This window comes from Chaetomium fimeti, assembly GCF_033439085.1.
Source record: "Chaetomium fimeti strain CBS 168.71 chromosome Unknown B0H64scaffold_1, whole genome shotgun sequence".
NCBI lineage: Eukaryota > Fungi > Ascomycota > Sordariomycetes > Sordariales > Chaetomiaceae > Chaetomium > Chaetomium fimeti.
In genome coordinates, this window is record NW_026944329.1 from 1,053,614 (window position 1) to 1,079,959 (window position 26,346).

Below are 26,346 nucleotides of genomic sequence, written 5' to 3' on the forward strand. Positions count from 1 at the left end.
ACAAACCACATCTATCGTGCCTCACTTCGGTCAGCTGTGTCGGCTCTGTTTCAGCTGTCCTTGCGCTGTAGGGGGATGTGATTATGAGGCAACTGTTCATTAACCGGGCGCCTCGCCAACACAGCGAGCGAGATAGGTTCTAACCGGTCCCGGTCTATCACAAACATTCATATACACACAGGTACAATAGATGAACCCCTCCATTCCCACAACATACTCCTGCCCCCCTCAGGCCTCCCCCTAGTATTTCCCAACCTTGCCACCCTTACCCTTTTTATTAGGCGGCTTGGCCTTGGCCTTCCCCTTCTTGAACTTGAGATCCTTGGGCTTGCCATCCCTCGCGCTGGCGCGCCGTCCTTCAAACACAAACTCCTCCGGCTTCTTGATCCCGCCCGTCTCCTCGCCTGCGGCCTCGCCGCCGCGGTTCACGAACCGGTCGCGCCGGTCCCGCCTCTTCTTGCTGTTCAGGCCGGGAGCCTTGCCCGCGAGCTTCGCCGCGCCGAACCGGCCGAGCAGTTTGCTGGCGCGGCCGGCGAGGGTCTGGGACTCGGCCGTGGGCTTGGGTACGTAGTCGTTGCCGGCATCGGGCTTGCGGCCACGCTTGTCGAACTTGCCGCCCTTGCGGTCGGAGGCCGCAGGGCCCCTCTGGTTGCGGGCCTCCATCGCGCGGGCGGTCTTGTGCGGAGCCTTGCAGCGGGTGACGCGGAGCTCGCGCGGGAGCATCGGGGGGAATTTCTTGCCGTTGATGAGAATGGCCGACTCGACTGAGTTGCCGTCCTGTGAGTGGGGTTAGTCAACAGTTTAAGACCGGCGTGTATTGGGAGATAGAGACTTACGTAAAACTGGACATAGGCGAAACCCTTGCCTACGCGGGTCGCGGCGTCTCGTACAACGCGGACGCTCTCAACTTTGCCGCCTTCTTTGCTGAAGACACGCCAGAGCCCTTCCTCAACATCCATTGGTGTCTTGGTCCGTTTGCGCCTCTCACCAACTTCCTTGCCCTCCTCATTGACTTTGACGTTGTACACGCTCTCGTCATCGACGAAGCCGAGATTGCCGACGAAAACGCAGCGCCGATGATCGACAGCTGCCGGATGGGCGACGCTGTCAACGCGGAGATGACGATCAAGCACAACGGTACCGTTGAGTTGCGCAACCGCGAGCCGCGCCGCCGCAGTGGTGCTGTAAACGGCGTAGGCATTGGTGGATTTGGTGGTAGCCTCCAAGACCTCCTTCTTGATGAATGCGGCCCGTTTCGGTATCCCTGCCGACTCAAAAGCGGTTGAGCGGAATCGTATCGATTCTACCTTTTGAGGTGGGTCTGCCTTCTTGTCAAGGACGGACGAGAGGTGGTTGATCAGCATTTTCTTGGCCTTGCGTGACGTGATAGCCTCAGCCGCGACGTTGCTGAGGAAGACGGTGCGGTTCGCCTTCTCTAGCTCGGATACCGCAGGGCGGGCAGCGACTGATTCGTGAACGGGGACCTCATCTCCTGATTCGTCGTCCTCCTCCTTTTCAGCCTCGGAAGCTAACGGCGCCGCGCCCTTCTCTGTTGAGTCTGCCTTGTGCCGCTTTCCAGACGGCTCCTCTTCGTTTGCCAATCTCTCAAAGTAGTTGGCCTCAAGATTCTCGTCATCATCTCGCTGTTTCCGCTTTCGCTTCCGCGCGTCGTCTTGAGATGGACCACGTGAAGCGGCTTTCTCCAGAACCTCCGCGGTTGCAGTTTCGTCGTCTGCGCTTGAAGCGTCGTCTACCTCATCGTCTTCAGAGTCATCTCCACCCGACGGCATCCCTTCATCTTCATCTGAGCCTTCAGCGTCCGACTCGGCGCCGGTTTCTTCCCCCGATTCCTCCTCCGAGCCTCCTAGTTCTTCGTTCTCGGACGCATCTTCGTCTTCCTCGTCTTCCTCCTCTTCCTCGTCCTCGGGAGTCGCCCTGGGCTTCTGCGGTAGTAGCTCAACGTAACGCGACTTAGGGGGAGTCTTCACGGCTCCGGCCTGGGTACCTAGGTATTAGAATTGAGTTGACCAGCTGCCGTCGAGGGGTTACTCACGCTGTGGGAGAACAACGCATCCAATGTGGGGTCAATCGCCTTGGATGAGACCGACAGACCGGATTTGCTGTAATAAGAAAATAGGTCAGTATTCCAATGCCGTATAAACGCCCAATTCCACTAGTTACAGTTCGCACCCTTTTGCCATTCTGCTGTCTGTTGGCGTTTCGATGCAGAGACTCGAAGCTTATAATGGTGGAAACTGGCAGCTGATTTGCCGGCTTGAAGGGGACAGAAAGATGGCTTGAAAGCTTCGTCAGTGATGCAGGTTCAGCTGTGGATACCGCCCTGAAGAGTTCAGGATGGAAGACTCGATGCCAGGGAGCAAAAATAATTCAACTTCCAACCTGGAAACAGTCCAGCAGCAGCTTCCTTCCTCAGCGCCCAGAGCATGGTGGGAGGGTCCTCTCAATGTGCCGAAAATTCGCTTATCGCTGCTTATCGAAAACTGCCAGGGATCACCGCCCTCCTGGGTCGCAGGAACTCGGCCGGCGGGCAAGCAGCTCTCGTCCCGCCCGTCGTCTGTGCTGCTCTGTCGCTCCTGTCCCCGTCTTCTTGGTCAATAATCAGTTACCGGGCACCACCGAACTTCCCAATCCTACCCACCACACATGCGTCCAGCCCTTGTGCGCGAGATTGACAGCAGTAACGCACCATATTCTTCTGGCTGCATCGACAAGTTTTATTTATCTCTTTGGGCGCCCTCGCCATTATTATCCTCCCGGTCGCAACGCCTGCCGACAGCAAAACCGCCCGCTCGCGGAACCCGTCGAGTTCAATTTTGCGCGACCCTACTTTCTCGACCACAACCGCTCACGGCGTCATTGGCACAATATTTAGCGATTTATTATCAACCTAGCTACATGGTCTACGATGGCCACAGGTGATACCGCGCCGCCTTTGGCACTGTCGAGCCCGCCCCCGCCCTTGCTGGACAACAGCCCCAGCAGCGTCTCGAGCCCCCTTAGCGAGCCCGAAGATAAAGACGGATATGGCGACGAGGTGGATCTAGATATGCGTGACCTCAGCGACGGCCGCAACACCCCGAGTCGAAATGGGGCCCAAGGCGACCCGGACTCTGACGCCGCCTCAGAGTCAGACGACGAGAGCAAGCTCTCAGAGGTGGACGTTAATGATTCAGAGGCCGAGACAGAACGGCTCTACGACACGCCACCAAAGAATGGCGCGACACGCGACATCTTGAACACGACTGGTGAGGGAAATCGGCGATTCACTGACCTCCGAGACCGAATTTTCGAACGAAGCCCGAGTAAGCTACACCAACAGCTGCGTGCCGACATTGAGACAGGAGATGCGACTAGCAGTCGCAATTCTGTTTCCGAAGGAGAGGACGGAGAGGATGACGACCTGTCAATACCCTCTAGCGAACCTGAGGTCGAGTCGGTCAAGGAGCCTCGGCTCCGAGCCGCCACACTGGCAAAGAAGAACCAGGCCGCCCCCTCCAACGACGCGCCCACCTCACACCCAAGGAAAAACTCAGCCGACTCTAGGAAACGGAAACGCCCGTCTGTGACCGAGCACTCGGAATCCGAGCAGCCGCTGAAGAAGCGGACTGGTTCGGCTAGCGCGGGCGACCGGGAGTCTGCCGACGACGTTGCCATGATTGACGACGACGGGATCTCTACAAATCCACAAAGCGGAAACCACACTGCAGAAGAGGATAATGAGGAAGTAGTCGCTACGACGGAGACCAAGGAGGAGCCCCCCGACGCGGGCGATGAAGACCTTGTCGTGTCAACCAGGTCCCGGAAAGGGAAGCGCAGTCCGACGAAGAAGCAAAAGAGCAAAAGCCCCGGGGAGACTACAACGAAGGAGGAAGCGCCAGATGAACCTCCAGAAGACGCCGACGGGCAGAGTCCCGAGGTGCCCACACCGCAAGCCGAGGATGACCACGCCGACGAAGTCGACGAGGAGGCAGAAGCAGCACACCGCAACGAGGAAGAGCGTATGCAGTCGGCGATCCCCTCTTTCACTTTAGTAGAAGCTAACCGGGCGACAGTGGAACGGAAAAAAGCAGCCTGGGAGGAGCTAATAGGAATCGAGAAGCAGTTTAGCAGCTTCCGAGAACGGTCCGTACATCGCTTGGCCTCCAAACTTTAGCGCTCAATTACTGATTTCCTACAGTCTCTATCAGGAACGACTGGAGCAGCTTAACCAGGAAGAGGCCATGCTCACGAGCGACAACCCGACGCACCCCGAATATCTCGCGATGCTCCAGTGCCTCGAGGAGCGGCGGGCAGAGAAGATCAGGAGGAGCAACCTTGAGTTGCAATTCAAGTTGTCGGTCCTCCGACACCGAGCTGTTGCGGAGCGTGCGCAGATCATGTCGCAGTTCTACCAGGCTGTGCGCGAATCGAGAGACGAGACGGTGACAGAGCTGGGCGAAGAGTGGTACCAGATTCAACAAGAGCGCCGGCGGGCGGCAAACACAATACCAGACTATGGGATTCGGTTCCCTGCTACGAGAGCACAAGCTGTCAGAAACGCGGTTTCGTATAACAAGGAAGTTTCAGTCCTTTCCGGCTTCGCGAAGCACGTCGGCTTCCCCGCGGCGCCGTCTATTAATGGCGCTTCCGAAGAACAACTGGAGGCGGATCTGGAAGCTATTCAGGTGAGTTTGGTACCAATGCCGGCTGTGTGGTTTGAGCCGAAGTTAACAGTAACACCAGAGCATCCGGGAGCCAATGCCGAGGCAGACGTCAAACCAGGCACCCTCTTTCCGACCGGAATACCCGGGCGGTCTCGCCTCGTTCGTACAAGGGCTCGGTGCCGCCGGCGAGCAGTTCATTGAACAAACGCCGTGGGCAAACCCGAACCACCCATCTCACCGGGCGCAGCAGCCACAAGCGCCCCGCGACAATAGTTTCCAGCCCACGTTTGCCGGTCCGTCGTCAGTGCCGAAAAGGCATTCAAACCAACCCGGAGGCTTGTTCTCGTCAAGCACGACCACTATCCTTAACGGCGACTCCCCGGTACAGGTGCCAAAGACTCAGTCGCCAGTGGTGCCCGAGCCCTCTCTGAAGGGGAAAATAGGCCCCGAGGCGCCCAGGCGAGAGTCTGCCATTCATGCATCTTGATTTTTTTTTTCTCGTTTCATTCATCTTTAGCACGTCGCTGGAGGGCAAGCGGTCACCATCGCCAGATATCAACGGAGTTTAGCGCGCATTGGGGAACCCCATGGGACATTGTACCATGCGGCTGAGCATTTCCGCCGCGATTTGCGTTTTTCTTTTTCTGCCTTTTCGGACTGGGCATTTGACGTGGCAAGGAAGGATACGGTCTGCGTTCTCGGGTCGACTAATGTCGCATAGATGAGGTATGTGTATGGATGAGGATGTGTACAAACTGAAGCGGGTTTTGTCCATCGCGGGGTTGTATTTGGCCGGGGTTGTGGTGCTTCTTTGGATCCGTAGGACCCAACGCGAGGGATACCAGGTGTTTTTGTTGTTCGAGTCGTTACCCGGGCTAGATGCGCGGGGGAAGCCGTCGATGTCTTTGAATCAAGCATAGATTCCCCAACTCCATGTTTTATGTCGATTGTACATGTACAGTAATACAATGGCTGCTTCACCCACCCGCTCCCTCCACCGTGCACACAAGGAACAGGGTGTCCCTCTTCATCAAATTGATCTAACCAGCCCGCCCTCCCCTCATTTGTTCGCACCTTGAGAGGTAGGTTTTACCGGCACGTCGGGGACCTTGACATCTTCGAACTCGTCTTGACCGATCGCGGTAATGGTGTAGGCCCCTAGAAGATCCCGGAGTTAGTCACCCGGAGCTTTAGGAGCGGCTGGAGCTTATGGGGGGAGCCGTACAAATACCAATGGCAAAGGCGGAGATGCTGAGCCCCACTACAGCGTTCTTCACCAAGTACGGCCGCCGGGCCCGGATCAGGGCGGCCGACTGGCGGTTGCGGTTGTCGTAGTAGCTCGAGCGTGAGAGTCTTAAAGCGGGTTAGAATGGGCCGTGCTCGGCAGATGCAAATATGGTAGTGGTGGTGGTGGGGGATAGTGAACTTACACCATGACGGCGTTGGGGAGCACTGTGGGTGCTTCTACATACAAAACGGTGGTGGTGGTCTTCGACCGGGGAAAATGATGGCCACCCTCGGATGTTGCCGCGTGGGTTGTGTGTGGTGATGCAGCTTATCGCAAAGGGACCAATGGGAGGGGGGGCGCATTCCCGCAGTAAAATGGTCCGTGCACCCTGTAGCCCTTGGCTCCTTTCACGTCACCTTGCTTCAAAGCGCGTCTCGCACCTTGCAAGGCTGGAACAAAGCCAAACCTCACTCACGCACGACCGCCGAATTCATATTCCAACCTTTGACCGCGACCACTGAATCCGCTAAACGACTAAAAGAGGGAATTGCAGGTTGAGACGATCGTTGACCGGCATCACGCAAACATTGCTGGCGGTGGAATTGATGAATCTGATCATTCTGATGCCATCGACCTCTCCCTCTGCCACACAAACTTGACTTTTCCCGGATTGCTCCACTGGCACCATTCGTCGACAACCTGGGATTTCACGGCGCAGTATGACTTGACCTTCGCCTTTGGGTTGCGCAAGTCGATACTGGAGAATTTGACTGCTCGGAGGTGATCATTGTTCTGGCTGGCTGCAACAGTGCCTGCTTTATCTAGCTCTCGTTCAACGCATCGGGGCATCATCTGAGCGGAGGGAGGCATTGGCATTGGCACCAGCACAAGCTGCAAGACAGTGTGCCGGCTTGGTCGACCACCAACCTACCTAGACTGCCTTGTCCTGTCCTCTTTGCCCCGTCCAAGCATCAGTCAGCGCTCTTTGTAGAATCTTTACTGCTTTGCCTGTCGCACCCATCACCACCTTCACCCCCCCTCAACACCAGCCCATCGTGCACCACTTCTCCGTTACCCTCTCCTCCTGGACCGCCAAAGAGGGCACGTGGGCGGGCAAGGCAACAAAACAACCACCACCATGGCTGCCGACTCGACCTCGACAGCGCCCTCGGGCAGTGCGATCTCGGTGGCCGAGCAGCTGGAGCAGCTCGGCGCGGCCCGCAAGCTGGTGCTCGAGAACGCGACCTACTACGACCGCATCGTCAAGGGCGTGCTGCCCATCATCGGGCCGACGGCGCCCGTCGAGCTGCGCCGCTGGGGCGCCGAGTTCCTCGCCGAGTCGCTCGCCACCCCGGTGCTGACCATGCGCGACAAGGAGAACATCACCGTCGCCGTGCTCGACACCATCAGGGGCCTGCTCGACGCCCCCGGCGAGGACGTCATCGTGCTCAAGGCCAGCATCGCGGCCGCCGCGAGCGCGTATCCCGTTGCCGTGAGGTGGATGTGAGTATTCTTTCTTTCCTGTTGTTGTTGGACGGATGGTTAGAGGGGCTGGCTGGTATGGGGAAGGGGGTGTGGAGGGGGACAGTGGTTGTTACGTGTGACACCTACTTTTTCTAATGCGCTCCCTGACCCCTGGGCGTTGATAATATATCTTGGTGCTATATGACCGAAAGAAAAAGGGGGCGAGGCTAATCGAGGCTTGACAGCATCAACAACTCTTACCACACCGAAAGCTGGGAACAAATGTCGGCCGTCAAGTCGAGGATATTACGCATCTGGGATGGGGCGCCGGTACCGGTTAAGCTGAGCTGTATCAAGTTCGCTCAGCGAGTCGTGCTCGCGCAAACGGCGTCGAATGGGACGGAACAAAAGGTTGGTCAATATCCCGGACAAGGGTGCGGTGTGACAAACGCTGACAAGGAATACGCAGTATAACGGACTCGACATCTCCTTGAATATGATCCCGCCGAACCATCCCCTCCTAGATCCCCGACAACTGGAGGCCGAAGCGACTGGGCTTCTGGATAGAATGTTGGGCGTGTTACAGGACAACAGCAGGTGGGATACGTTGTATGCTCAAATTACGAGAATGCCGACAACTGACTCTCTTCAAAGTGATGCTCTACTTGTCGATGCTACTATCAACTGTCTTTCCATCCTCACCCGATCTAGGCCAAATACATCAAATCGTATCCTCAACACAGTGCTCAACTTCAATCCGTTGAAGCTGGCCAACTCCCCAATGACACCAAAGACCAGAGTGCTTGTCAGGTCTTTGGAAAAAACCACTCGCATGTTTCTAACCCATCTCCTTAGGCGGTAGGCAACACCATGACTGTGATAACGGGAGGCTCCATCCGCTAACAATGTGTCAGGGACCCCAACAATCCCTTGTCGGGGCGGATTCAGCAATATGTCGAGAGGCTAATGCGGTCACGCGCCGAGATATTCGACGAGGCTGGCCGCAAAAGAGCGCTTGCCGACCAAACCGCGACGGGTTATGGTGATGCCAAAAGACAGAAGGTGGAGGCCGGCGTTCCTCAGTTTTCCGTTCCTCCTCTAGGACCGGGGCCGCACACGCTTGCCGGGGTATTTACGCTCACAAACAACGCCGGGTTGCAAGCGTTTGATGCCACCCAACTACCAGCAAATCTTGCCGCCAAGATCGGCGTCAGGACGTTAGCCGCCCTCGATCAGAATGTTCTGGACTTGGCGGTCAACGTAAGTGCTTTCAGAAACGCGCCTGAAGACTTGAGTGTACGAATACAGACTGACTTGACTAGGGCATCCGGGATCGCCTCACTTCTCTCCACGCTGCAGGAGCAGCCGCAGCAGCAGCGGCTCAGCCTGCAGTGATGAACGCTGCCACGGCCCCCTTGGGCGTTGACGAAGACGACGATGACTATGAGCCGGACCTCACCCCAGCTGAGGACACGGAACAGATCCTCAACAAACTCGACAACGCCCCTCCAGAGGAGGCCATGGGGCAACCCGCCGACGCTGGCGCGGAAATGGCCCTCGGTCCATTCAGCCTGCCGCCTCCGCCTACCCTTGACCCCGATGCCGCCGCCAAGCTCAGCCAAGCAGCCGCCTCCCGCGTCTTTGGCCCATTATCAACACTTAAAGACCCCGGCGCGGCGGTGCGAAAGCCAAAGGCGGGCATCAACCGCCTGGCTGCGAGCTCGTACGACCGCGATTCCTGGCTAACGCTCATCACGCGCCTCGCGACCCGCAGCACGGCCGGGCTCGATAGCGCACCCGGCACCGGCGGCAACGGCATCAAGTCGGAAGAAGACGCGCTCGACCGCCCCCGCGCGTCGCTCGGCGACAGCATCCGCGAGCTGCTCTTCACCTACATCCTCGAGGACTGGCGGCGGCGCATAGAGATCGCCGTCGCCTGGCTCTGCGAGGAGTGGTACAACGACCAGCTGACGAAGCGGAACGGCACCGGCGGGGAGCTCAACTACGAGAAGTGCGCGCTGCGGCTGGTGGACGGCTTCCTGAGCTACATCACCGCGCAGGACAAGGTGCTGACGCGCTTCCTGGCCGAGATCCCCGAGCTGAGCGCGCCGCTGCTGGGGAAGCTCAAGGCGCTCTGCGCCGACCCGACGACGGTGCAGCTCGCGCTGACGAGCCTGTTGTACCTGGTCATGATGCGGCCGCCGGTGAGGGAGATTGCGCTGGATACCGTGGCGGAGATTTGGACCGAGTGTGAGTGCTTACCTAATTCGTTTTTTCCCCAGTATTGCGAGGCTTAGACTGACTCTCGGTAGATGAGGACGCGCGCCCCCTGGCGGCGAAGTACCTCGTCAAGTGGCGGCCGGGGTTCATCGAATCGCAGACCCGGGGTACTGGAAGCGATGCGGCGCCCGCGAATAACATGGCGATTGCTACATGAAGACAAGACATGTGACACGGATGATGGGCAGAAGAAGGACGGAATAGCGCAACGTCGGGATAGTGTATGACTTATTATGTATTCTATCTCCAACCTATGCTTAACAGGGGCCCGGAATGGGTTTGACCGGATTCATGAAGTCGGAGGTCATTCATTAAAGCAAACTGTGGGTGAGGATAGAGGCGTTGGTCACGGGGGAAAGGCCCTCCTCGTATTAGTTAGAGAGGGCACACGCGACGCGAAGACGCGACGTGTCGTAGATTTCGTCATTGGCATAAACTGTCATATTACCAAAGACAGATTTGGAACAATGTTAAGTTACCCGCTGTCTTCGGACACGCACCGGGAAATGAGCGAGGTGAAAAATAAAATAAAAAGTGTTTCTTGAAGGATGTCATCTGTTCGCATCGCAATGGAAGTCCAATCCAATGCGACCGTTGCTGATCTCCGAGTCATCTTCAACGAAAGCTGCAAGGAGTTCCCCATGACCACCCAGGCACAGACGTCCAACAAACCCCTGTCTCGGATTCCAGCTCAGCGGGCCGAGCACAGGGGCTGGTGAACTTGGCAGCCACTCACAATGGAGGAAAAAGGGCCCCGCTCGAGGGTTTGCATGGTTGCTGTGGCAGTGGAATCGACTATGTTTGCTGCACTCTTGCACTTTCAGCGCGCCGGCCTCCAAGATGGTTGCAGCCTCGATGGATGGATTGATGGATTAACGAACCAGCGGACCAACCGCATCAACCATAGGGTTGCTTTTGTCAAAGCGGTGCAGTCGCCACGAGGATAAACAAAGATGTTGACCACCTGTTTTTGCTTTGTTTGTCGTTCCGGCTTCTGGCCCTCTCTGGTTCCTTCATCCCCGGAATTAATTTACATTGCCCTGTAAGCCACAGCTTTGCCTTGTCTGCTGTGCCAAGCAAATAAGAACATCTTCCTATGTAAACCGATCCAAGTTCCGAGTTATCGTCCAAAAAGGCTCGCGCCTGATAGGCACACATCCTTCTCCCTCGTTACCGTTCGAAGGCTCTCTTTGTTCGATTACAAACGTGCCCGTCCGAGGTTATCATCAGCTAAAGTCAGCCACAGAAGCAATCGAGACACGGCTTCTCTCTCGGCGAGCGGACCCGACCCGCTTTCAAGTGGAACAAGCTCTGCCACCCCTGGCACTCTCCGCGCCTTTGAACCCAGAACCCACCACCGTCTCACGAGAAATGCGCAACAAGCTCCTGAAGGTCCGGCCACATTCCGATCAAAAGCCGGCCTTCTCAATCCACCGGGACGACCAACACAGTACGTCTAACCCCTGGCCCGTACCACCAACAAGATAGATCTTCAGGGCGAATCCAATCTTGTGTGCGCTCGAGAACGTGCCCTCGCAAACGGCACCATTGTGTTGTGCCCGGGTAGCTGCAGTTCATTTTCGCTATACAAGCCATCAGGGCGTTCCACACAACGTCAGAGTTCAAGTCGGAGTGGTTATCCTATCGGAGGCTGACAGTGTGCGGCCATAGATTCCCCCGTGGCCGTCGTTCCACCTGCGGCAGCACCGACAACCCCAACTAAGTCAACGCCGAGCAAGGCGTCGTCCAGGTCCTTGCATGAGCGCCCTTCGCCCCGGTCCACCCTCACACCCGCGTCCGAAGGCACAATAAACTCCGCTATGTCCCGGACAGCAACAAGCGGAGCCAACGGAAAAGCCGTCCCTCCCGCACCCGCCTCGTCTTTGTCCCCGCGCACTCCGAACCGCATGAACTCGACGATTCGGACAGTACCCAGTTTCGACGACAGGCAGGGGTATGCAGAGGAAGATTCCGGTACTGACGGAGCGCAATCACACTCAACATCAAGGGATTCGGGGTTCTCGAGCTCGCTCAACAGCACCGCCAGCATGGCATCAACAAACTCTCCCCGCCGGGTACAAGCGGCAACATCAACAGGGATACCAAGGATGCCGTCATATAACAAATTAAAGTTCAGCGCCTCGGAGACAGCGCACGATAACGGGGACAACCACTCCGGACCGAGTTTCGCCGACACCCCCCCGCGCGATAGCAACCTCCATGCATCCGGCACAAACTCCTCACCCCAACCACCCAGTAACTCCACCGAACCCACCAACGACACCTCCCTCACGGCGACGGAAGCCAACCTCTCCAACGGCTGGGACAACTCGGTGGGCAAGGCCGGGCTGGGCAAGACGGGGCGGGTGATCAACCGGCTGGTGTCCGACAACGAGGCGCTCAAGCGGGACATACAGATCGAGCGGCTGCGGGCGGAGGAGTCGCGGCAGACGGCACGGCTGCTCGAAGACAAGCTGGAGCGGGTCATCTCGGACTACGAGTCGCGGCTGCTGGAGGCCAACGTGACCAAGACGCTGCTGGCGCGCAAGGAGCGGCAGGTGGAGTCGCTGCAGGACGCCGTCGAGCTGGAGCGCCGCCGCGCCGTCGACGCCGCCGCCCGCGAGCGCGTCTGGAAGGACGAGATGGACGCCGCCCGCGCCGACGCCAAGCGCCAGGTCGAGGACGCCACCAACTACGCCGCCCTGTGCGAGGGCCGCTACAACGCCATCAGCAGCCACTGGAAGGACCAGGGCGAGGAGGTGAAGCGGTCCGTCACCAAGGTGAAGAAGGAGGTTGATGGCTTGGTGGTCGAGAGGAAGAAGGACGACGGCAAGATCGAGACGCTGCGCGAGCTGTGCGATCAGCAGGACGGGAATATCCGCGAGCTCAGGAGGCAGAAGGAGGACATCCAGGCGCAGTTTGAGAGGTACAAGCTGCAGCAGGAGGAAGGGCTGAAGGATATCAAGCGCAAGGCCGACGGGAGGGAGCAGGAGCAGGAACGGACGCTGCAGGAGGCTCGGGACGTACTGGATAAGCTGAGGTGGGCTCTGAGCGTGAAGGAGAAGATTGAGTGGGCTCAATGAAGGATCCGGGGGGGTTCATTAGGTGGCGGTTGGTCTCGCCAGCTTTCGGGGTTGTCTCCTATTTCCCCTGGCGGTCTTTTCCGCGATTCATGACGTACATAATGATGATACCAGCCATCAGGCCGGACTAAACGGGCGGACCCGATAGACCATTTCCTGTTTTTCTTTTTTTATCATTTCTTTTTTTTCTTTCCGTCGGGTGGAGCACAAAGCAGGCGCGCGAAGAGCGAGCGGGCGAGCGTTTGATGCATGGACGGCGGCGGCATATCAGCCACTTAGTTGTCCGGAGAGGCATTGCTTCAGTTCTATTCCATGATCTCGGGACTTAGGGAATGGGTATCCATTGGCAGGGAGTTCGGCGTTGCTGGGAACGAGGTCAGGGTTCGGGAGTCAAAGTAGAATGGCGTGCAATCGTATCACCAGAACAACTAGGGATCTACTTGCTTTGTGACAGGGCCTCTCAAATAACTCATAGGTACCGGGTTACCTTGTCGAAGAGGTGTAGCTCTTGTGCTCGAATTAACGTTGACCTGTGCTCGAACTTTCAACATTCGGTTGCTATGTTGACTCCTCGTATGTTGAATGTTTTTGCTTGGCAGGGGCGAACACTCAGGGGTAGCAAGTAGCAAGCCGGCTTGTTACCAGGTTTAGCTCGCACGACAAGAACTCCACGGCGTTTTTTAGGACATAACTGCTCCTTTGATACCTGGTAGAAAATCTAGGTGATGATCAATGGTCGATGTAGCCTCAGGCCACTGGACGGTGGTTGAGCCAACACGCCCACCCCCTCCCCCTCCTCGCTCCTTCCGTCCTTTGAGAGCCATGAAGGGAAGTCAACCGACTCCTGCAGCTGTTAGGTGGAGTCCCCTGACATTTTGTTAGGCTCCCTCAACTGCCATCTCAAGTCCACGCGTGTTTCTTGTTCCCTTCATGCACCTGACCTCCCATCTCCCGGCTAGTGAATTCACTGACCCAGGCTTTGTGTCCACAACCCTACCCCAAAGTTTCGCCGACCAAGCGACCTGTGTGCGAGATTACCAACCCTGACTCTTAGGACCACTCGAGAAGCGGTGCCAGGCACCTTGCTTCCAGAAACTTGTTGATGGGTAAGACCTTCTATCCCATCCTTGAGCTCTGCAAAAGTTTGCCTACCCACACCCCCCACATCCTGTCGTGTGCAGCGACTTCTCTTCCTTTTCGCAATTTTGAACTCCCTCCGTTGGGTCGCCTTTACTACCAAGTCAGACTAATTCTTGCGTCATCAAAGATCTGACTTATTATCGCATTCTCGCTGTCGCTTCGCCATCTCCCACGATGGACCCCCCCGTGCCGTTGACCGAGTTTTACCTGGCGACTCTGTGGACATACAAGCCCAAAACTGTCACCCAAGTAATCGATGATATGGACGACAAGGGATTTGTAAATTAACCTGTTCTCGCCTACTGGTCTTACCCTAACCTATAATACAGGACCAAGCCGAGTTCGTTTATGATAGGGAGTACAGTTGGTTCAGAGTCACCTGCCGCAAGGACCAAGCGGACGAGATCCGTACGCAGTTTTGCCTCACCGCTCGCGAGATTGAAGACGAAGCATTTGATGACTGCGAAGATGACTTGTTGAGCCTGGATGGGACTCTCCAGGTAGGGCGCAGCGTCATCGGTAGGGAAAAGCTGCGAACGAACCCACTGACATTCGACAGTCATCGTTTGACAACGAGTGGTTTAGTCAAGATACCACATCCTCCAACATTGGCGAAGTCGGCGAGTCGTACTGTCGTCCCAGGGCTCTCGCCGAGTACCCTTATGTCGAGCTTTGGGATGATCTCGATAAGGGCAAGCAACCTTACACATATTGGGAAATCGTGTCCCGCTATCAGGCAGCGCTGATGGAAAATACGCTGGGCATCAAGCTTTCTGCCGCCCTTGTCGGAAAATTGGTTTACGTCGCGGGCCACAGAAAAGAATCCGTTGATGAAGCCATGGAAAGACTCAGGATCATGCTTACCACCAGGGTAAGTGGTATCAGGACAAATTCCTTACCATGGGCAGTCACTAACCTCTCTAGAAACTCTTACCCAGAGTAGATCACATTGTATATGCAGAGGACAGCCTCAGTCCGGTCGCGCCCGGTTTGACAGCCGATATTCGATACCTCGCCAACATCGACCCAAGACTAGCTTCCTCAACCCTCATCGATCGGCTCGTGGTTGACATGCTTGTGAAGTCATACGAGACACTTTATCGGGAGGCTTCTTCGATCCGGATTTGCCCTTGGGATTCCGGCAAGGGATGCTATGTGTCTCTACTTGGCCCAAAGGTCGCCACTCGTCCCAGGGACAAGACAGCCTTGGGGAACCGGCCTGCTATATTCACCAGAATCATCGACAAGTATACACCCCCCAAGAAGCCTGACGGCCATAGCGAGAGCCAGGGCGGTGGGGTCAGCTGCCAGGTTGGGACTTGGGTCGAAGCTGTTCCGATCCCTGAGGAGTCCGTTCGACGGGCCGCCCACTATGTTCTCGACACCGGTCCCCAAGCAGTTATAGATTCGTCTGAAATGCCAGGGCAGGGAGATCTTATGGACTTCCATGACGACGAAACAACATTATGCACCGAATCTCCCACGGTCGCGACACCCGGAACGGCAACTGGGAAGCCAGGTTTGACGGGTGCTGATCCCGAAATGTCACCCTCGTACCAGACGTCCTCCACCCGTCGAGCACAACTGGGTACGTCGAGCGCGAAGGAAACAGTGAGACCTCAAGGCCATGATCTTGGATTCACTGGCGACGACAGTCTAATCGACATGCTGGCTGCTGTAGACACAAGGAGTGCTGAGGATGCTCCGAGGTTGAGGATCGACTGGGGAATGGCCCCCCTCATTCCACTACCTGTAGATAACTCGGCGCTGAACCGAAACTTGACATCTACGCCTCAGGTAGGCCGCGGGGACCCGCAAGCAGAGAGCGACCCGGAAAAGGAGGCCACGATAGAGAAACATGGGTCTGCGCGTCAATCTGGTGCCGGCAAGTCTCCGCACCCACATGGGCTGACAACCCCCGACGTACGGCCACCCAAGACTGGGGGCTCTGGGTACCCGCCTGTCACCGAAGACTTTGTCAGCGAGATACACGCAGCAATGGTCAATCTCTTGTCCATGGGCCCTTATCGTCGTGGCAAGGTCGAAGTAAGAGCTGAGATTGGGCGCATCGTCCTCGAGAAGGTGGACAAGACCGGTCTAGCGTTCAACAACGAGAGTACGCCCAGCCAAGGATGGGAGAAAGCGATGTTGTTGGAGAGATTGAAGACCGACTTCGGCGGACACCAAAACATCCACTTCACCAAAATCCTCTCTGCATATGCTCCCAACATCGAGGATATGATCAACACCGAAAAAGACGGGGTTCGGCTTTGGGAGCATAAGCCGAGCTGCGCCTCGACGACGTACTCCTTTTACTGTGGATTACGTTCCGACAAACATATTTTCCCGTTTTTTGTCGACATTGAAGATGATGGTACACTTAGTACCGAGCTCTCGTACTCGGTTCGTGTACACAGTAGCAGGCGGGACTGGGACACCCCGATGCCCATCTACGTCCATGCAATTTGTCGTCACTGGGACTTACGGATTGTGACGTGCCATGTTAAAACTGATGAGTTGGAGACCGCGTGCGGGTTCTTCGCGCGTGATTTGATGCAATCGCTGAGCATACTGTGAGTAAAAGAACAACAACACGGGGTCAAATCTGGGTTTACGCTGACAACGTCCGTAGGCGCAACGAGAATGGTGCCTTGGAGCTCCAGTTTGCGGTGCCCAGCACGTCCCCCGCGGATGTGAGGGAGGTGCGTGTTCTGACCAAGTGGCGCTACTCCAGTGTCGATCAAAAGAGCACACTCGAAATCACCGAGGTCCAACAGATGAAGACGGAGCCGTACTCCGAGGGCCCGTACTCCAAGGCTTCCTGGAACTCGTACGAAGGGAGGCGCGCTCGCCCATGGTCGCAGAGAATGACCAAAGACAGCAAGGGCGAGGTCGCACGGTGGTACGAGGCTGCCGTGCTCTCCGTCGAGCTGGAAGACATCTGCCGGCAGAATGCTCTGCTCAGGGTTGGCACCAAGGCTGACTGGGACGCTGAGGACCTCGGGGCTCGCGGCGTTTTTTCGGCGGTCTACGGCCCCGCCCTGCAGATGGTGAGGGCGATGGACCATGTCGGCAGGCTGGATGACAACAACCTCTCGCAAAGCCATGGCAACTTACTACTCCAGCACAACGACCCTCCTACTCGGGTGGTTGGAGTGACTGCATCGAAAAAGGGCAAGAACAAGGTTTAGTGAGCGAGCTTTATGAGTGACGTAGGGCGATGGAGTGATGGTGGTAAGCGGTGTGCGCTGGCGATGAGACTTGATTTTCTCCTTGTTACTTTGGGTTCGGGGCCAGCTTTTGTGGCGCCAGAGGATGGATGCATGGATGGGAGGCGTATGGGCGTGTTTGTGAAGTTGATAATGTACGGTACAGGAACGGCGACTCGATGTCGAGCTGCTGGCAATACTCGGACTTTTAGGTGCCCGGGATAGCGATGAATTAGATTTTTATTCTGTTAATGCGGTAATATTTGACCATACATGGGTTACTAGACGCTCGTTGTAAATCTAGCCTTTTGTTGACCTCGGTGCGGAGTGCCTATTTCTGTCTCGGCCGTTGTCGTGTTGATTTAAGGCTGGTGAGACAAGGAGACACAGGTACCCTCTAACCAGAACAAGCCGGACTCCCAAGGAAGATAAGAAAAAGACTGATCACGATAGGGGGGTGGTGTTCACCGTTGTCACTATTTATCACAATATACACAGAATACCCCAATAGCAGCAATAATGGTGACTTGTACATACCTGTGGTATGGCTAAGGAGCTAATTCTGAACGATGGGTGGCCCATGCATACATCTGAGCCACCGAGGAGCACAGAACCCTCGTCTTCTTCGTTGTAATTTTCAACCAAGACCTAAGGTATCTCGTATATTCCTCCAAGCAAAAGCCATCGAAAAATGACGGTCAACGCTGCTACAACACGGTCTACGCCGTCCCAGACCCAGACGCCGAGGCTCTCGGAAGTAGGATGGCACGAGGTTGCAGATTGCTCCCATCTCGTCTAACAGACAATCGACCTTAGATCAAGCGTGGTGTTCGCTATTCCTGATGGTGACTTCATTCTCGTCATCACTAATGGCCACTCGGAACAGACAGTCGGAATGAGGGCGACGAAAGAATTGTATTGGTTGTGTGGCCGAGGATGCTCTTGGCTACACATATTCCTAACCATTTCAGTGAAGTTTCATCATCGCGATGCTCAACCACTAGCGCGCGAAGCCTTCTTACTGGCTCGTGGGAATGTAAGACTGGGAGCTGTACACTACAGATTATGACGACTCAGTCCAGTATTTTGACCAGCTGGAGTATCTTTGGCACCCCATGGGCAAGAAGAGCCGGTCCCCCCTTTTGCTTGGGCTCAGGGGCTGCTCGTCTCAGGGGCGACAACGCCAAGAACAAACACAGGCGTGTAACTAAAGAGAGCGGCCAGACAACGCCGTTGCAGGGAGTCGCTCTCCCATTCAGTCCATATCTCCGCATTCAACGCGATCCCCGTGGAATAAATCTCTGGGGTCAGAAACGGGGCAATCCAATCTCCGCGCCCTTCAATTGGCAGATGCAGGCAGCACCACCAACCTCGCACTCATTCGTCTCGCGCTCAGCACAAGCGTGCCGGATGCAGGAGGAAATGGCGTCATAGGTTACCCCAGCTGCCGAATCCGTTCACCCCCCGCAAATAAGGTGAGAGCCAGGGCGGATGGCGCGATTCGAGCGCGTCGGGGTGCATTTCGGGTGCATTGGGGTTGAGTTTTCCATGTCTAAAGTTCCCCCATTTGATAGGTCAGCTCTTGCTCCCCCCCACGTCCGCTCTTCCTGCCTGCCCACCTTCTGTGTAAGCTGCCACGATGGGGGGAGAGGGGGGGGAGATGGCAGGACAAGGTTGAAAGCACCAGGTTTCCAGGTTCCAGGTTGTGCAGCCGAGCTGCAGGCCCGTCCCGAGGTTTGACCAGCGGGAGACGGGTTGCATGCCTACCGACCTACCTTATTATATATATATATGTATATTGATTTGCATGCCCCGCCTGTCTACATTCTCAACTTCCCCAGCCTCTGTTCGAATTCCTTGCTCTTTCCTTCGCCGACATGGAAGATATTGAACCGGGCGGTAAAGCCCCATCGGTTGCCAAAGCCTCCAGATCCTCCCCGTCACCCCCCAACGAGCAAGAGGATGTCTCTCTCCACTCAGCCGACAATGTCAGCGCCATCTTGCCCGAGGGTCAAATCGACCCGGTCTACGAGAAGAAAGCAAAGATATTGAACCGCGCCGTAAGCCCTTTTGACGCCTACCTCCTCGACAAACGCCAGACATGGCTAACAGGCACCCCCAGATCCAAGACATCGGAATGGGCTGGTACCAATGGCAGCTCAGCGCCGTCATATCCTTCGGGTGGGCGTCGGACAACCTGTGGCCGATCGTGACATCGCTGATCTTCACGCCGGTCAAGAACGAGTTCGGCCCGGCGCGGCCGCCACTACTAACGCTCAGCCAAAACATCGGCCTGCTCGCGGGCGCGCTGTTCTGGGGCTTCGGGTGCGACGTGTTCGGGCGCAAGTGGGCGTTCAACCTGACGCTGGGCATCACGGCCGTGTTCGGCATGGTGGCCGCCGGGTCCCCCACCTTCGCGGCCATCGGCGTCTTCGCCGCGCTCTGGTCCTTCGGCGTCGGCGGCAACCTGCCCGTCGACTCGGCCATCTACCTCGAGTTCCTGCCGGCCTCCCACCAGTACCTGCTGACCGTGCTGTCCGTCGCCTGGGCCATCGCCCAGGTCGTCGCCACCCTGGTCGCCTGGCCCCTGCTGGGCAACCTGACGTGCCAGGAGGAGGACACCAGCTGCACGCGCGAGGAGAACATGGGCTGGCGCTGGCTGCTGATCACCATGGGCGGGCTCACGGTGCTGATGTTTGTCGTGCGGTTCGGCCTGTTCACGATCTACGAGTCGCCCAAGTATCTGATGGGCAAGGGCCGCGACGAGGACGCGGTGCGCATCGTGCACGAGGTCGCGAAGCGGAACGGGAAGGAGACGACGCTGACGCTGGACGACCTAAGGGCCTGCGAGCCCGAGGGGTACGTCCACCAGGCCAATACCGCCGACGCGCTCAAGCGGAAGCTCGAGGATGTCAATCGTAAGCTGGATCTGTCCTCCCTCTCTGCGCCTTCGAGCCTACGGGTGGCTGCTGGTGCCCCGATGAGGAAAGGGAAAGCTGACGTTGTCTTTGTAGTTGACAGGGTAAAGGCGCTGTTTGCGACGAAGAAGCTTGCGCTGTCGACTGGGCTGATCATGGCTGTTTGGGCGTTTATCGGGCTAGGGTGGGTTGATATCCGAGTCGGAATGGTCGACAAGAGCTGACAAGAACAGGTACCCTCTCTACAATGCCTATATACCATTTATCCAGGCCTCGCGCGGCGCCGACTTTGGAGACGGTTCCACATAGTAGGTCATAGCCGCCCTCTGGTCTTTATGGTAATGGCTGACATGTTCCCAAGTCTCACGTACCGGAACTCATTGATCATCGCCGTGGTCGGTGTCCCTGGCGCCCTCCTCGGCGGTTACCTTGTTGAATTACCTCGGTTCGGGCGGAAGGGCACGCTCGCCGTCTCGACTATTCTGACCGGCGTGTTCCTGTACGCGTCGACGACAGCGCTCAACTCGGCGGCGCTCCTGGGTTGGAACTGCGCTTTCAACTTCTCTTCCAACGTCATGTACGCCGTGCTGTACGGGTATGTCAGACATGCGCTCACTATCACCCCTTTTCGGCCTCTTGCTGATACTTTTCTTGGGCAGATTCACCCCGGAACTTTTCCCGACACCGCAGCGGGGGACGGGGAACGCTCTCACTGCGACCTGCAACCGCGTTTTCGGTATCATGGCGGTAAGTAGTTCCCGTTGGACGTTGATGACTCCTCGTTAAGCTAACACAACAAAAGCCCATCGTAGCCATGTTTGCCGACCTCCAGACTGCGGCGCCGGTGTACACCAGCGGGGCCTTGTTTATTGCTGCTGGTCTTTTGGTTATTGCACTGCCGTTTGAATCGAGGGGAAAGGCGGCCTTGTGAGACATCAATGGTGTGCAGTCGAGCATATTTCTTTTAGCATTTACCACCGAGTATAGCTTCTAGGAGCATGGAGCGGCTGCTCTGTCGGATCACGATTGTCAAACTGGGGGAGTAAGCCGAGGGCTACCCCTCGTCTCCCATCCCAAGGTTCATTGCTCGAGATTCTGTTGACTCGATCGGATGATTACTCCCTTTGTGAAAGGCGTTTGCCAGTACATACGCTGTTGGGTGATTCGGATACGTGGTAGTGTAGTGGGCCGAATGATGGTTGGCAGATCGGACTTCTCAGTTCTCATTCTGCTTGACACCTCGTCGGTGAGACCCACTTGCCAAGCTTTGATCAACGCGACAGGCTTTCGTAAGCTCCCCACATGCCGTCACTTCGATATCAACTCCTTCTTTGTAGTTATTGTCCCACCTTCCTCTCCCTCAACCAAACCACTTCACTTTCACCTCCACCATCCAAGCCGCAACCCCACTCAACACACAACAGCCAGGACATCACACAACCACAACCACAACCACACCCACCACACCCAAACAACACACAACCCTCCCCCCCCCCCACCATCAAAGATTCATCCAAAATGTCCCCCCCCGACACAACCACCCCCCGCCGCCTCACCCAAACCGCCGCCCTCCTCCTCACCACCCTCAGCGCGGGCGTCAACCTCTCCCTCTCCACCTTCCTCGTCCCGCGCCTGCTCGAGTCGCCCACGCCCACCATGCTGCAGCAGTGGCGGCGCACCTACGCGCGCGGCGCGTCCACCATCCCCTTCGCCGCGGCCGCCGCGGCGGCTGGGTATCTGTGGCTCGGTCTTTCCGGGGGTTGTGGTGGTGGTGGTGGTGGTGCGGGGATGGGGTTGTGTAGGGCGAGGTTGTATCTGGCTGCGGCGGGATTGACGGTGGGGATCGCGCCGTATACGATGGTGGTTATGGGCGGGGTGAATGGGCGGTTGAAGGGGTTGGAGAAGAGGGTTGGGGAGGTGAGGAGTGAGGGGGAGGTGGCGATCGAGGAGAGGAGTGCGAAGGGGTTGGTGGATTGGTGGGGGGTGCTGAATCTCGGGAGGGCGGGGTTGTTGGTGGCGGGGGCGGTTTGTGGGTTGGCTGCGACGCTTTGAAAGGGAGGAGGGGGAGGGGGTGGTTGATGGTGGTGGTGTGATGGGAGGTGGGCGTGCTTTTTTAGGGGATGGGGTGGGGTTCGGATGATGCGCTTTACATGATGGTTACGATGGTAACGACGGTGATGGTGTACGATATGTGTACTACTAGTTTGCAGGCGATGACTCGGCTCTCAATTCAGCTATCACATTGACCACTGATCACTCCGTCCGTGGAGATTTAGAAGAAATGCCCCGCGTTCGGACGTCACACAACGGCCTACTTGCTGCTGCCCGAGTTACCCGACGAGCCGGAGCTACCGCTGGTGGAGGACTGGCCCCCGCTGGGCGAGGTGTACGTCGAGCCACCATTGCCGTCGTTGTGGTAGGTGCTGCCGTTGGGGTTGGAATAGTAGTAGGACCCGTCGCTGGTGTGTTGTTAGTATCCTTGAACGCATACCAATTACGGATTGGGAGTTGGGGTCGAGGCATACCTGTTGCTATAGTGGTACGAGTTCGAGTTCGAGGCACTGCTACCGTAGTCCCTGGCGCAATAGTGGTTGCCCTGTCGAGAGGACCGTTAGCGATACCCGGCTCCTGTAGCCAAAAGAACACGGCCGTGCAAAACTGGAGATGCTCACCTGGCTGTTGGTGCCGGAGCTCTTGTAAGAGTATCCCTTGCCAGACATGATGATGATTGGTGTCGGACTGGTAAATCCTATATCGGTGCAAAGAGGCTGAAGACGCTGATGACGATGAAATGCGAAGAAGAGTTGTAGACCAAAACCTCTTTGTTCGAGGGGCGGGCATAAAGAGAAGCAATTTATAGACCACTAGGTAGTTGTTTAATGTCGTGAGGCCCACCATCGAAGTGCGGGGCTTCCTTGAACACGGGAAAGAGCTGAGTTGGGACCGATCTCGAGATCGGCGCACCTGCGGAGTATCTCTCCATTATTGGCTTAGGTGCCTAGGTAGTTGTCGGCAGGCATTGCGGGTTGGAAGGGATCAAATCGTTCAGGCACTCAGGACTCGCATGACCCATGAACGCCTTCCTCTCCCGCCATCCATGACTCTGGTAGGTAGTTATCGGCCGTGCCCTTCACTACCGCCGTTTCGCACTACTGTCCCCTTCACAGACCAGACGTTTCTGATCCGGGTCACTTTTCCAACCCTTTTTCCATCGCTAATTTAGGTAGTGCGTTGGCATTCAAACCATCGGGGGTCAGCGTGGTTGGCTTGGTTCGGTTCAGCAGCGGGTCAGTAAGGGCAATGGCAAATCTAGGGTATACTTCTATCTTAGCCATGGCCAGGCATACCCACGGTAGTCTATAAACAGCCGCAATTCTATAGTTTCCCATCCGCCTGCTCCTCCTCGAGGTCCGCCAGGTACTTCTCCGCATCCAACGCCGCCATGCAGCCGGTGCCTGCAACCCGTTAGTAACGCAACACACCCCAACCTCGGAAAGGAGAACATACCCGCGCTGGTGATGGCCTGCCGATACCTCTTGTCCTGGACATCCCCCGCCGCAAACAACCCCTTCACGCTGGTAACGGTAGAGCCGGGCACCGTGCGGACGTAGCCGTCCTCGTCGGTCTCCAGCTGCTCCTTGACGAGGCCCGTGGCCGGGTCGTGGCCGACGGCGTAGAACAGGCCGTTGGCATCGAGGGTCTCCTCGGCGCCCGAGACGACGTCCTTGACGACGAGGTGGCTCATCAGCCCCTTGCTGTCGCCCTTGACCTCGACGCCGACGGTGTTGAAGCGCACCGTGACCTTCTTGTTGCTGAGCAGGCGGCGGGCCATGATGCTGCTGGCGCGCAGCTTGTCGCGGCGCACGAGCACCGTGACGTGGCTGCCGTACTTGGTCAGGAACATGGCCTCCTCGGCGGCCGAGTCGCCGCCGCCGATGACCACGAGCGGCTTGTTGCGGAAGATGGGCACCGCGCCGTCGCACACGGCGCACGCCGAGATGCCGTTCTGCCAGTACTTGTCCTCGCCCGGCAGGTTCAGCCGACGGGCCGACGCGCCCGTAGCGAGGATCACGGCGTCGGCCGTCATGACGTCGTCGGGGCTCCACTCGGTCGAGTACTCGAACGGCCGCTTCGACAGGTCGAGCTTGCCGACCGTCTCGCCGACGATGACGGTGCCGAAGCGTTCCGACTGGGCCCGCATCTTGTCCATCAGCTCCTGGCCCGTCACGGCCTCGGGGAAGCCCGGGAAGTTCTCGACCTCGGTCGTCGTCGTCAGCTGGCCGCCCGCCGCAACGCCGTTGGCCATGAAGCCCTCGTACAGGACCGCTATCGACGGGTCAGTACTGGACACGATACTCTCGACGGGGTCGCGTGATGGTTACTCACGCTTTAGCTCGGCACGGGCTAGGTAGATGGCGGCCGTGTGGGCGGCTGGCCCAGAGCCGATGATAACGACTTTGCTGTGCATCCTCCGCTTGCCGATGGTGTGTATCTCGCTCTGATAGTACGGGGCACTCTTCTGGGAGAGCGTTGCGGCAGCAGCTACGGAGAGACCGCTAGCGCTGGAGCGGAGGGTGCGTCTTAAGTATGATGCGAACAGCTTGGCGGTTTGGGGGGGGGCGGGGCTTTGTCAGAGTTGGACGGCAGGCGGGCGGGCGGAGCGAAGTCGGGGCTTCTGGGCGCTTCTTATTTTAATTACTGTGTAAAACCTTCTTCTAACGTGGTGCTGGATTCCAAACCAAGCGCGCTTTTTATTTTACTAAGCCAGGGGCGGACAAGATGCATGAACGTGGGGTCGTCCCGAAAAATGGGATTTGGAGGGGCAAAGCAGGGATCTGTTCGGCATTGGTCCCTGAATGCGGGTTAGGGTTGATTGCTACATGGTGAGGTGCTACACTCCGACATGAATTACAACTTGCTCTGTCCCTCCTGAGGAACAGTGACGACCACTTTACCCCATGTCCCTCTGCTCCCCAGAGCCTTTAGAGCGTCGGGGATAGTCTCGAGCCCAACGAACTCCTTATCCGTAAATTCGGTGCCCCTGAATTTGCCCTCGGCGATCAACTTCATGATCCCCTGCCACACTGTCACCACCGTCTCCTTCTCGTGAACGGCATACTGCCCCCAGTGGATGCCAACCAAGCTGATGTTCTTGAGGAGCACCTTGTTCATGGCCACCTTCTCAATGGTGCCTGCGGCGAACCCGACAATCAGGATGCGCCCGTTCCAGGCGGTGCACTTTGTGCTCTTGTCGACCATGCCCACGGGGTCGTAGACGATGTCAACACCCCTGCCCTTGGGCGTCAGTTTCTTGACCGTCTCGGGCCACTTTGCGTCTCGGTAGTCGATGACGTGATCAGCGCCGAACGCCTTGGCTACTTGGAGCTTCCGCTCGGTGCCGGCTGTGGCGATGACGGTCGCGCCAAAGGCCTTGGCGACTGCACGTGTGTTAGTACGTGGTGCTTGACGCTGGGTTCCTTACGTCAGAACAAACCTTGAACGGCAGCAAGGCCGACGCCTCCAGCCGCCGCATGGACGAGGACATAGTCGCCTGCCTTGACTCCGGCACGTACAACCAGTGCACCGTAGCTTGTGGGTGCCGTCACAAACAACCCCGCCGCCTCTTTGTAGCTCCAGCCCGGCGGGACAGCCAGCATGCTAACCTCCTTGGCCACACACTTGGTGGCATATGCGCCTTGGGTGGCTCCGAAGACTCGGGAGCCGACTGGGAACTTGGGGTTCTTGGAGTTGGCGGGAGTGGCCAGCACGATGCCCGCGAACTCGGCACCAGAGACCCAGGGGAAGGCTGTCTCGTGTTAGTCATTGACCGGTAATTTCGGAATCCGGGGTTCTTACGTGGCTGGTGCTGGTATTTACCCTGGATCTGCAGGATATCAAAGAAGTTCGTCGCTGCGGCATGGACCTCGATGAGATAGTCATCCGGGGCCTGCTTGGGGTCCGCCAGCTCCGTCACGTTGAGCTCATGGGGAGCCTGCAAATAGTCAGTTTTGCACCATGCGCCTTGCGAATTCATAATGGATTAGATAACCGTGGTACAGTTTGGGTGCTTACCTTGACGTAACTCGCTACTTGAATACCTCGCATCTTGAATGTTGAATGTTGAATCTGGAAAGCAAGAGACGATTTAACGGATAACAGCGCAGCAATTAGGATGGCAGGCGGGCGTGTGTTCGGATGGGAAAGTGTGAAACAAATCGAATGCTAAGTAGAGCAAACAAACCACGATGGGATTGATAACTAAGAGGTTGGGAAACTACACGACAACACGCTTACCCCAGACTTTCCCCATTTTATATGTTCCATGTTCCGCCCCTGTTCGGGTGCAGATACCGCGGGGCA

General features: G+C 57.1%; 10 protein-coding genes across 10 annotated transcripts; 6 read left to right on the forward strand and 4 right to left on the reverse strand.

Moving 5' to 3' along the window:
• Positions 1–81: 81 nt before the first annotated feature.
• On the reverse strand, positions 82–2,489 carry B0H64DRAFT_379963 (uncharacterized protein). The gene is made up of 4 exons (XM_062802705.1): positions 2,191–2,489; positions 2,054–2,120; positions 837–1,997; positions 82–777 (listed from the first exon to the last, which is right to left on the reverse strand). The coding sequence occupies exons 1-4, from the start codon at positions 2,199–2,201 to the stop codon at positions 241–243; spliced, it is 1,776 nt and encodes a 591-aa protein (XP_062663612.1). The 5' UTR covers positions 2,202–2,489; the 3' UTR covers positions 82–240.
• A 113-nt stretch (positions 2,490–2,602) lies between these two features.
• On the forward strand, positions 2,603–5,564 carry B0H64DRAFT_379964 (Sds3-like-domain-containing protein). Its single transcript, XM_062802706.1, has 4 exons — positions 2,603–4,019; positions 4,074–4,143; positions 4,199–4,685; positions 4,744–5,564. Exons 1-4 carry the CDS (start codon positions 2,927–2,929, stop codon positions 5,149–5,151), a joined length of 2,058 nt encoding a protein of 685 aa, XP_062663613.1. The 5' UTR covers positions 2,603–2,926; the 3' UTR covers positions 5,152–5,564.
• On the reverse strand, positions 5,565–6,187 carry B0H64DRAFT_379965 (uncharacterized protein). The gene is made up of 3 exons (XM_062802707.1): positions 6,095–6,187; positions 5,890–6,017; positions 5,565–5,822 (listed from the first exon to the last, which is right to left on the reverse strand). Exons 1-3 carry the CDS (start codon positions 6,097–6,099, stop codon positions 5,725–5,727), a joined length of 231 nt encoding a protein of 76 aa, XP_062663614.1. The 5' UTR covers positions 6,100–6,187; the 3' UTR covers positions 5,565–5,724.
• Positions 6,188–6,899: 712 nt separating this feature from the next.
• B0H64DRAFT_7181 (uncharacterized protein) lies at positions 6,900–9,990 on the forward strand. Its single transcript, XM_062808660.1, has 7 exons — positions 6,900–7,395; positions 7,602–7,767; positions 7,826–7,953; positions 8,011–8,214; positions 8,271–8,616; positions 8,679–9,606; positions 9,669–9,990. The coding sequence occupies exons 1-7, from the start codon at positions 7,031–7,033 to the stop codon at positions 9,791–9,793; spliced, it is 2,262 nt and encodes a 753-aa protein (XP_062663615.1). The 5' UTR covers positions 6,900–7,030; the 3' UTR covers positions 9,794–9,990.
• A 911-nt stretch (positions 9,991–10,901) lies between these two features.
• Positions 10,902–12,885, forward strand: B0H64DRAFT_7216 (uncharacterized protein). The gene is made up of 2 exons (XM_062808667.1): positions 10,902–11,086; positions 11,308–12,885. Exons 1-2 carry the CDS (start codon positions 11,008–11,010, stop codon positions 12,717–12,719), a joined length of 1,491 nt encoding a protein of 496 aa, XP_062663616.1. The 5' UTR covers positions 10,902–11,007; the 3' UTR covers positions 12,720–12,885.
• A 1,148-nt stretch (positions 12,886–14,033) lies between these two features.
• B0H64DRAFT_448155 (uncharacterized protein) lies at positions 14,034–17,242 on the forward strand (the record flags this gene model as incomplete). Its single annotated transcript, XM_062807041.1, has 5 exons — positions 14,034–14,138; positions 14,189–14,359; positions 14,419–14,730; positions 14,784–16,432; positions 16,492–17,242. The coding sequence occupies 5 exons, from the start codon at positions 14,034–14,036 to the stop codon at positions 17,048–17,050; spliced, it is 2,796 nt and encodes a 931-aa protein (XP_062663617.1). The 3' UTR covers positions 17,051–17,242.
• Positions 17,243–18,573: 1,331 nt separating this feature from the next.
• Positions 18,574–20,917, forward strand: B0H64DRAFT_448157 (major facilitator superfamily domain-containing protein; the record flags this gene model as incomplete). The annotated part of the gene is made up of 7 exons (XM_062807042.1): positions 18,574–19,128; positions 19,191–19,986; positions 20,083–20,170; positions 20,257–20,298; positions 20,348–20,581; positions 20,646–20,733; positions 20,789–20,917. The coding sequence occupies exons 1-7, from the start codon at positions 18,946–18,948 to the stop codon at positions 20,915–20,917; spliced, it is 1,560 nt and encodes a 519-aa protein (XP_062663618.1). The 5' UTR covers positions 18,574–18,945.
• Positions 20,918–21,504: 587 nt separating this feature from the next.
• B0H64DRAFT_437289 (uncharacterized protein) lies at positions 21,505–22,038 on the forward strand (the record flags this gene model as incomplete). Its single annotated transcript, XM_062806235.1, has 1 exon — positions 21,505–22,038. The coding sequence occupies one exon, from the start codon at positions 21,505–21,507 to the stop codon at positions 22,036–22,038; it is 534 nt and encodes a 177-aa protein (XP_062663619.1).
• B0H64DRAFT_7306 (uncharacterized protein) lies at positions 22,028–23,036 on the reverse strand. The gene is made up of 3 exons (XM_062808674.1): positions 22,659–23,036; positions 22,512–22,582; positions 22,028–22,445 (listed from the first exon to the last, which is right to left on the reverse strand). Exons 1-3 carry the CDS (start codon positions 22,704–22,706, stop codon positions 22,298–22,300), a joined length of 267 nt encoding a protein of 88 aa, XP_062663620.1. The 5' UTR covers positions 22,707–23,036; the 3' UTR covers positions 22,028–22,297.
• Positions 23,037–23,358: 322 nt separating this feature from the next.
• Positions 23,359–26,294, reverse strand: B0H64DRAFT_333374 (uncharacterized protein; the record flags this gene model as incomplete). Its single annotated transcript, XM_062801078.1, has 7 exons — positions 26,059–26,294; positions 25,843–25,978; positions 25,481–25,792; positions 24,902–25,424; positions 24,373–24,611; positions 23,494–24,312; positions 23,359–23,441 (listed from the first exon to the last, which is right to left on the reverse strand). Exons 1-7 carry the CDS (start codon positions 26,089–26,091, stop codon positions 23,362–23,364), a joined length of 2,142 nt encoding a protein of 713 aa, XP_062663621.1. The 5' UTR covers positions 26,092–26,294.
• Positions 26,295–26,346: the final 52 nt, after the last annotated feature.

What these genes read in the sequence shown, in the direction of transcription:
- B0H64DRAFT_379963 (XM_062802705.1), bottom strand. An exon ending in ATGCGTTGTTCTCCCACAGC is followed by an intron (nt 1,998 to 2,053) that starts GTGAGTAACCCC and finishes CTAGGTACCCAG; the next exon opens with GCCGGAGCCGTGAAGACTCC. An exon ending in TCGCCTATGTCCAGTTTTAC is followed by an intron (nt 778 to 836) that starts GTAAGTCTCTAT and finishes CCCCACTCACAG; the next exon opens with GACGGCAACTCAGTCGAGTC.
- B0H64DRAFT_7216 (XM_062808667.1), top strand. Translation starts at nt 11,008, where the DNA reads ATGCGCAACAAGCTCCTGAAGGTCCGGCCACATTCCGATCAAAAGCCG. An exon ending in CCACCGGGACGACCAACACA is followed by an intron (nt 11,087 to 11,307) that starts GTACGTCTAACC and finishes GTGCGGCCATAG; the next exon opens with ATTCCCCCGTGGCCGTCGTT.
- B0H64DRAFT_7306 (XM_062808674.1), bottom strand. Translation starts at nt 22,706, where the DNA reads ATGTCTGGCAAGGGATACTCTTACAAGAGCTCCGGCACCAACAGCCAG. An exon ending in GCTCCGGCACCAACAGCCAG is followed by an intron (nt 22,583 to 22,658) that starts GTGAGCATCTCC and finishes TCCTCTCGACAG; the next exon opens with GGCAACCACTATTGCGCCAG. An exon ending in TCGTACCACTATAGCAACAG is followed by an intron (nt 22,446 to 22,511) that starts GTATGCCTCGAC and finishes ACAACACACCAG; the next exon opens with CGACGGGTCCTACTACTATT.
- B0H64DRAFT_7181 (XM_062808660.1), top strand. Translation starts at nt 7,031, where the DNA reads ATGGCTGCCGACTCGACCTCGACAGCGCCCTCGGGCAGTGCGATCTCG. An exon ending in GTGTTACAGGACAACAGCAG is followed by an intron (nt 7,954 to 8,010) that starts GTGGGATACGTT and finishes CTCTCTTCAAAG; the next exon opens with TGATGCTCTACTTGTCGATG. An exon ending in TTCTGGACTTGGCGGTCAAC is followed by an intron (nt 8,617 to 8,678) that starts GTAAGTGCTTTC and finishes TGACTTGACTAG; the next exon opens with GGCATCCGGGATCGCCTCAC.
- B0H64DRAFT_379965 (XM_062802707.1), bottom strand. An exon ending in CGCCTTTGCCATTGGTATTT is followed by an intron (nt 5,823 to 5,889) that starts GTACGGCTCCCC and finishes GGGATCTTCTAG; the next exon opens with GGGCCTACACCATTACCGCG.
- B0H64DRAFT_379964 (XM_062802706.1), top strand. Translation starts at nt 2,927, where the DNA reads ATGGCCACAGGTGATACCGCGCCGCCTTTGGCACTGTCGAGCCCGCCC. An exon ending in ACACCGCAACGAGGAAGAGC is followed by an intron (nt 4,020 to 4,073) that starts GTATGCAGTCGG and finishes ACCGGGCGACAG; the next exon opens with TGGAACGGAAAAAAGCAGCC. An exon ending in TTTAGCAGCTTCCGAGAACG is followed by an intron (nt 4,144 to 4,198) that starts GTCCGTACATCG and finishes GATTTCCTACAG; the next exon opens with TCTCTATCAGGAACGACTGG.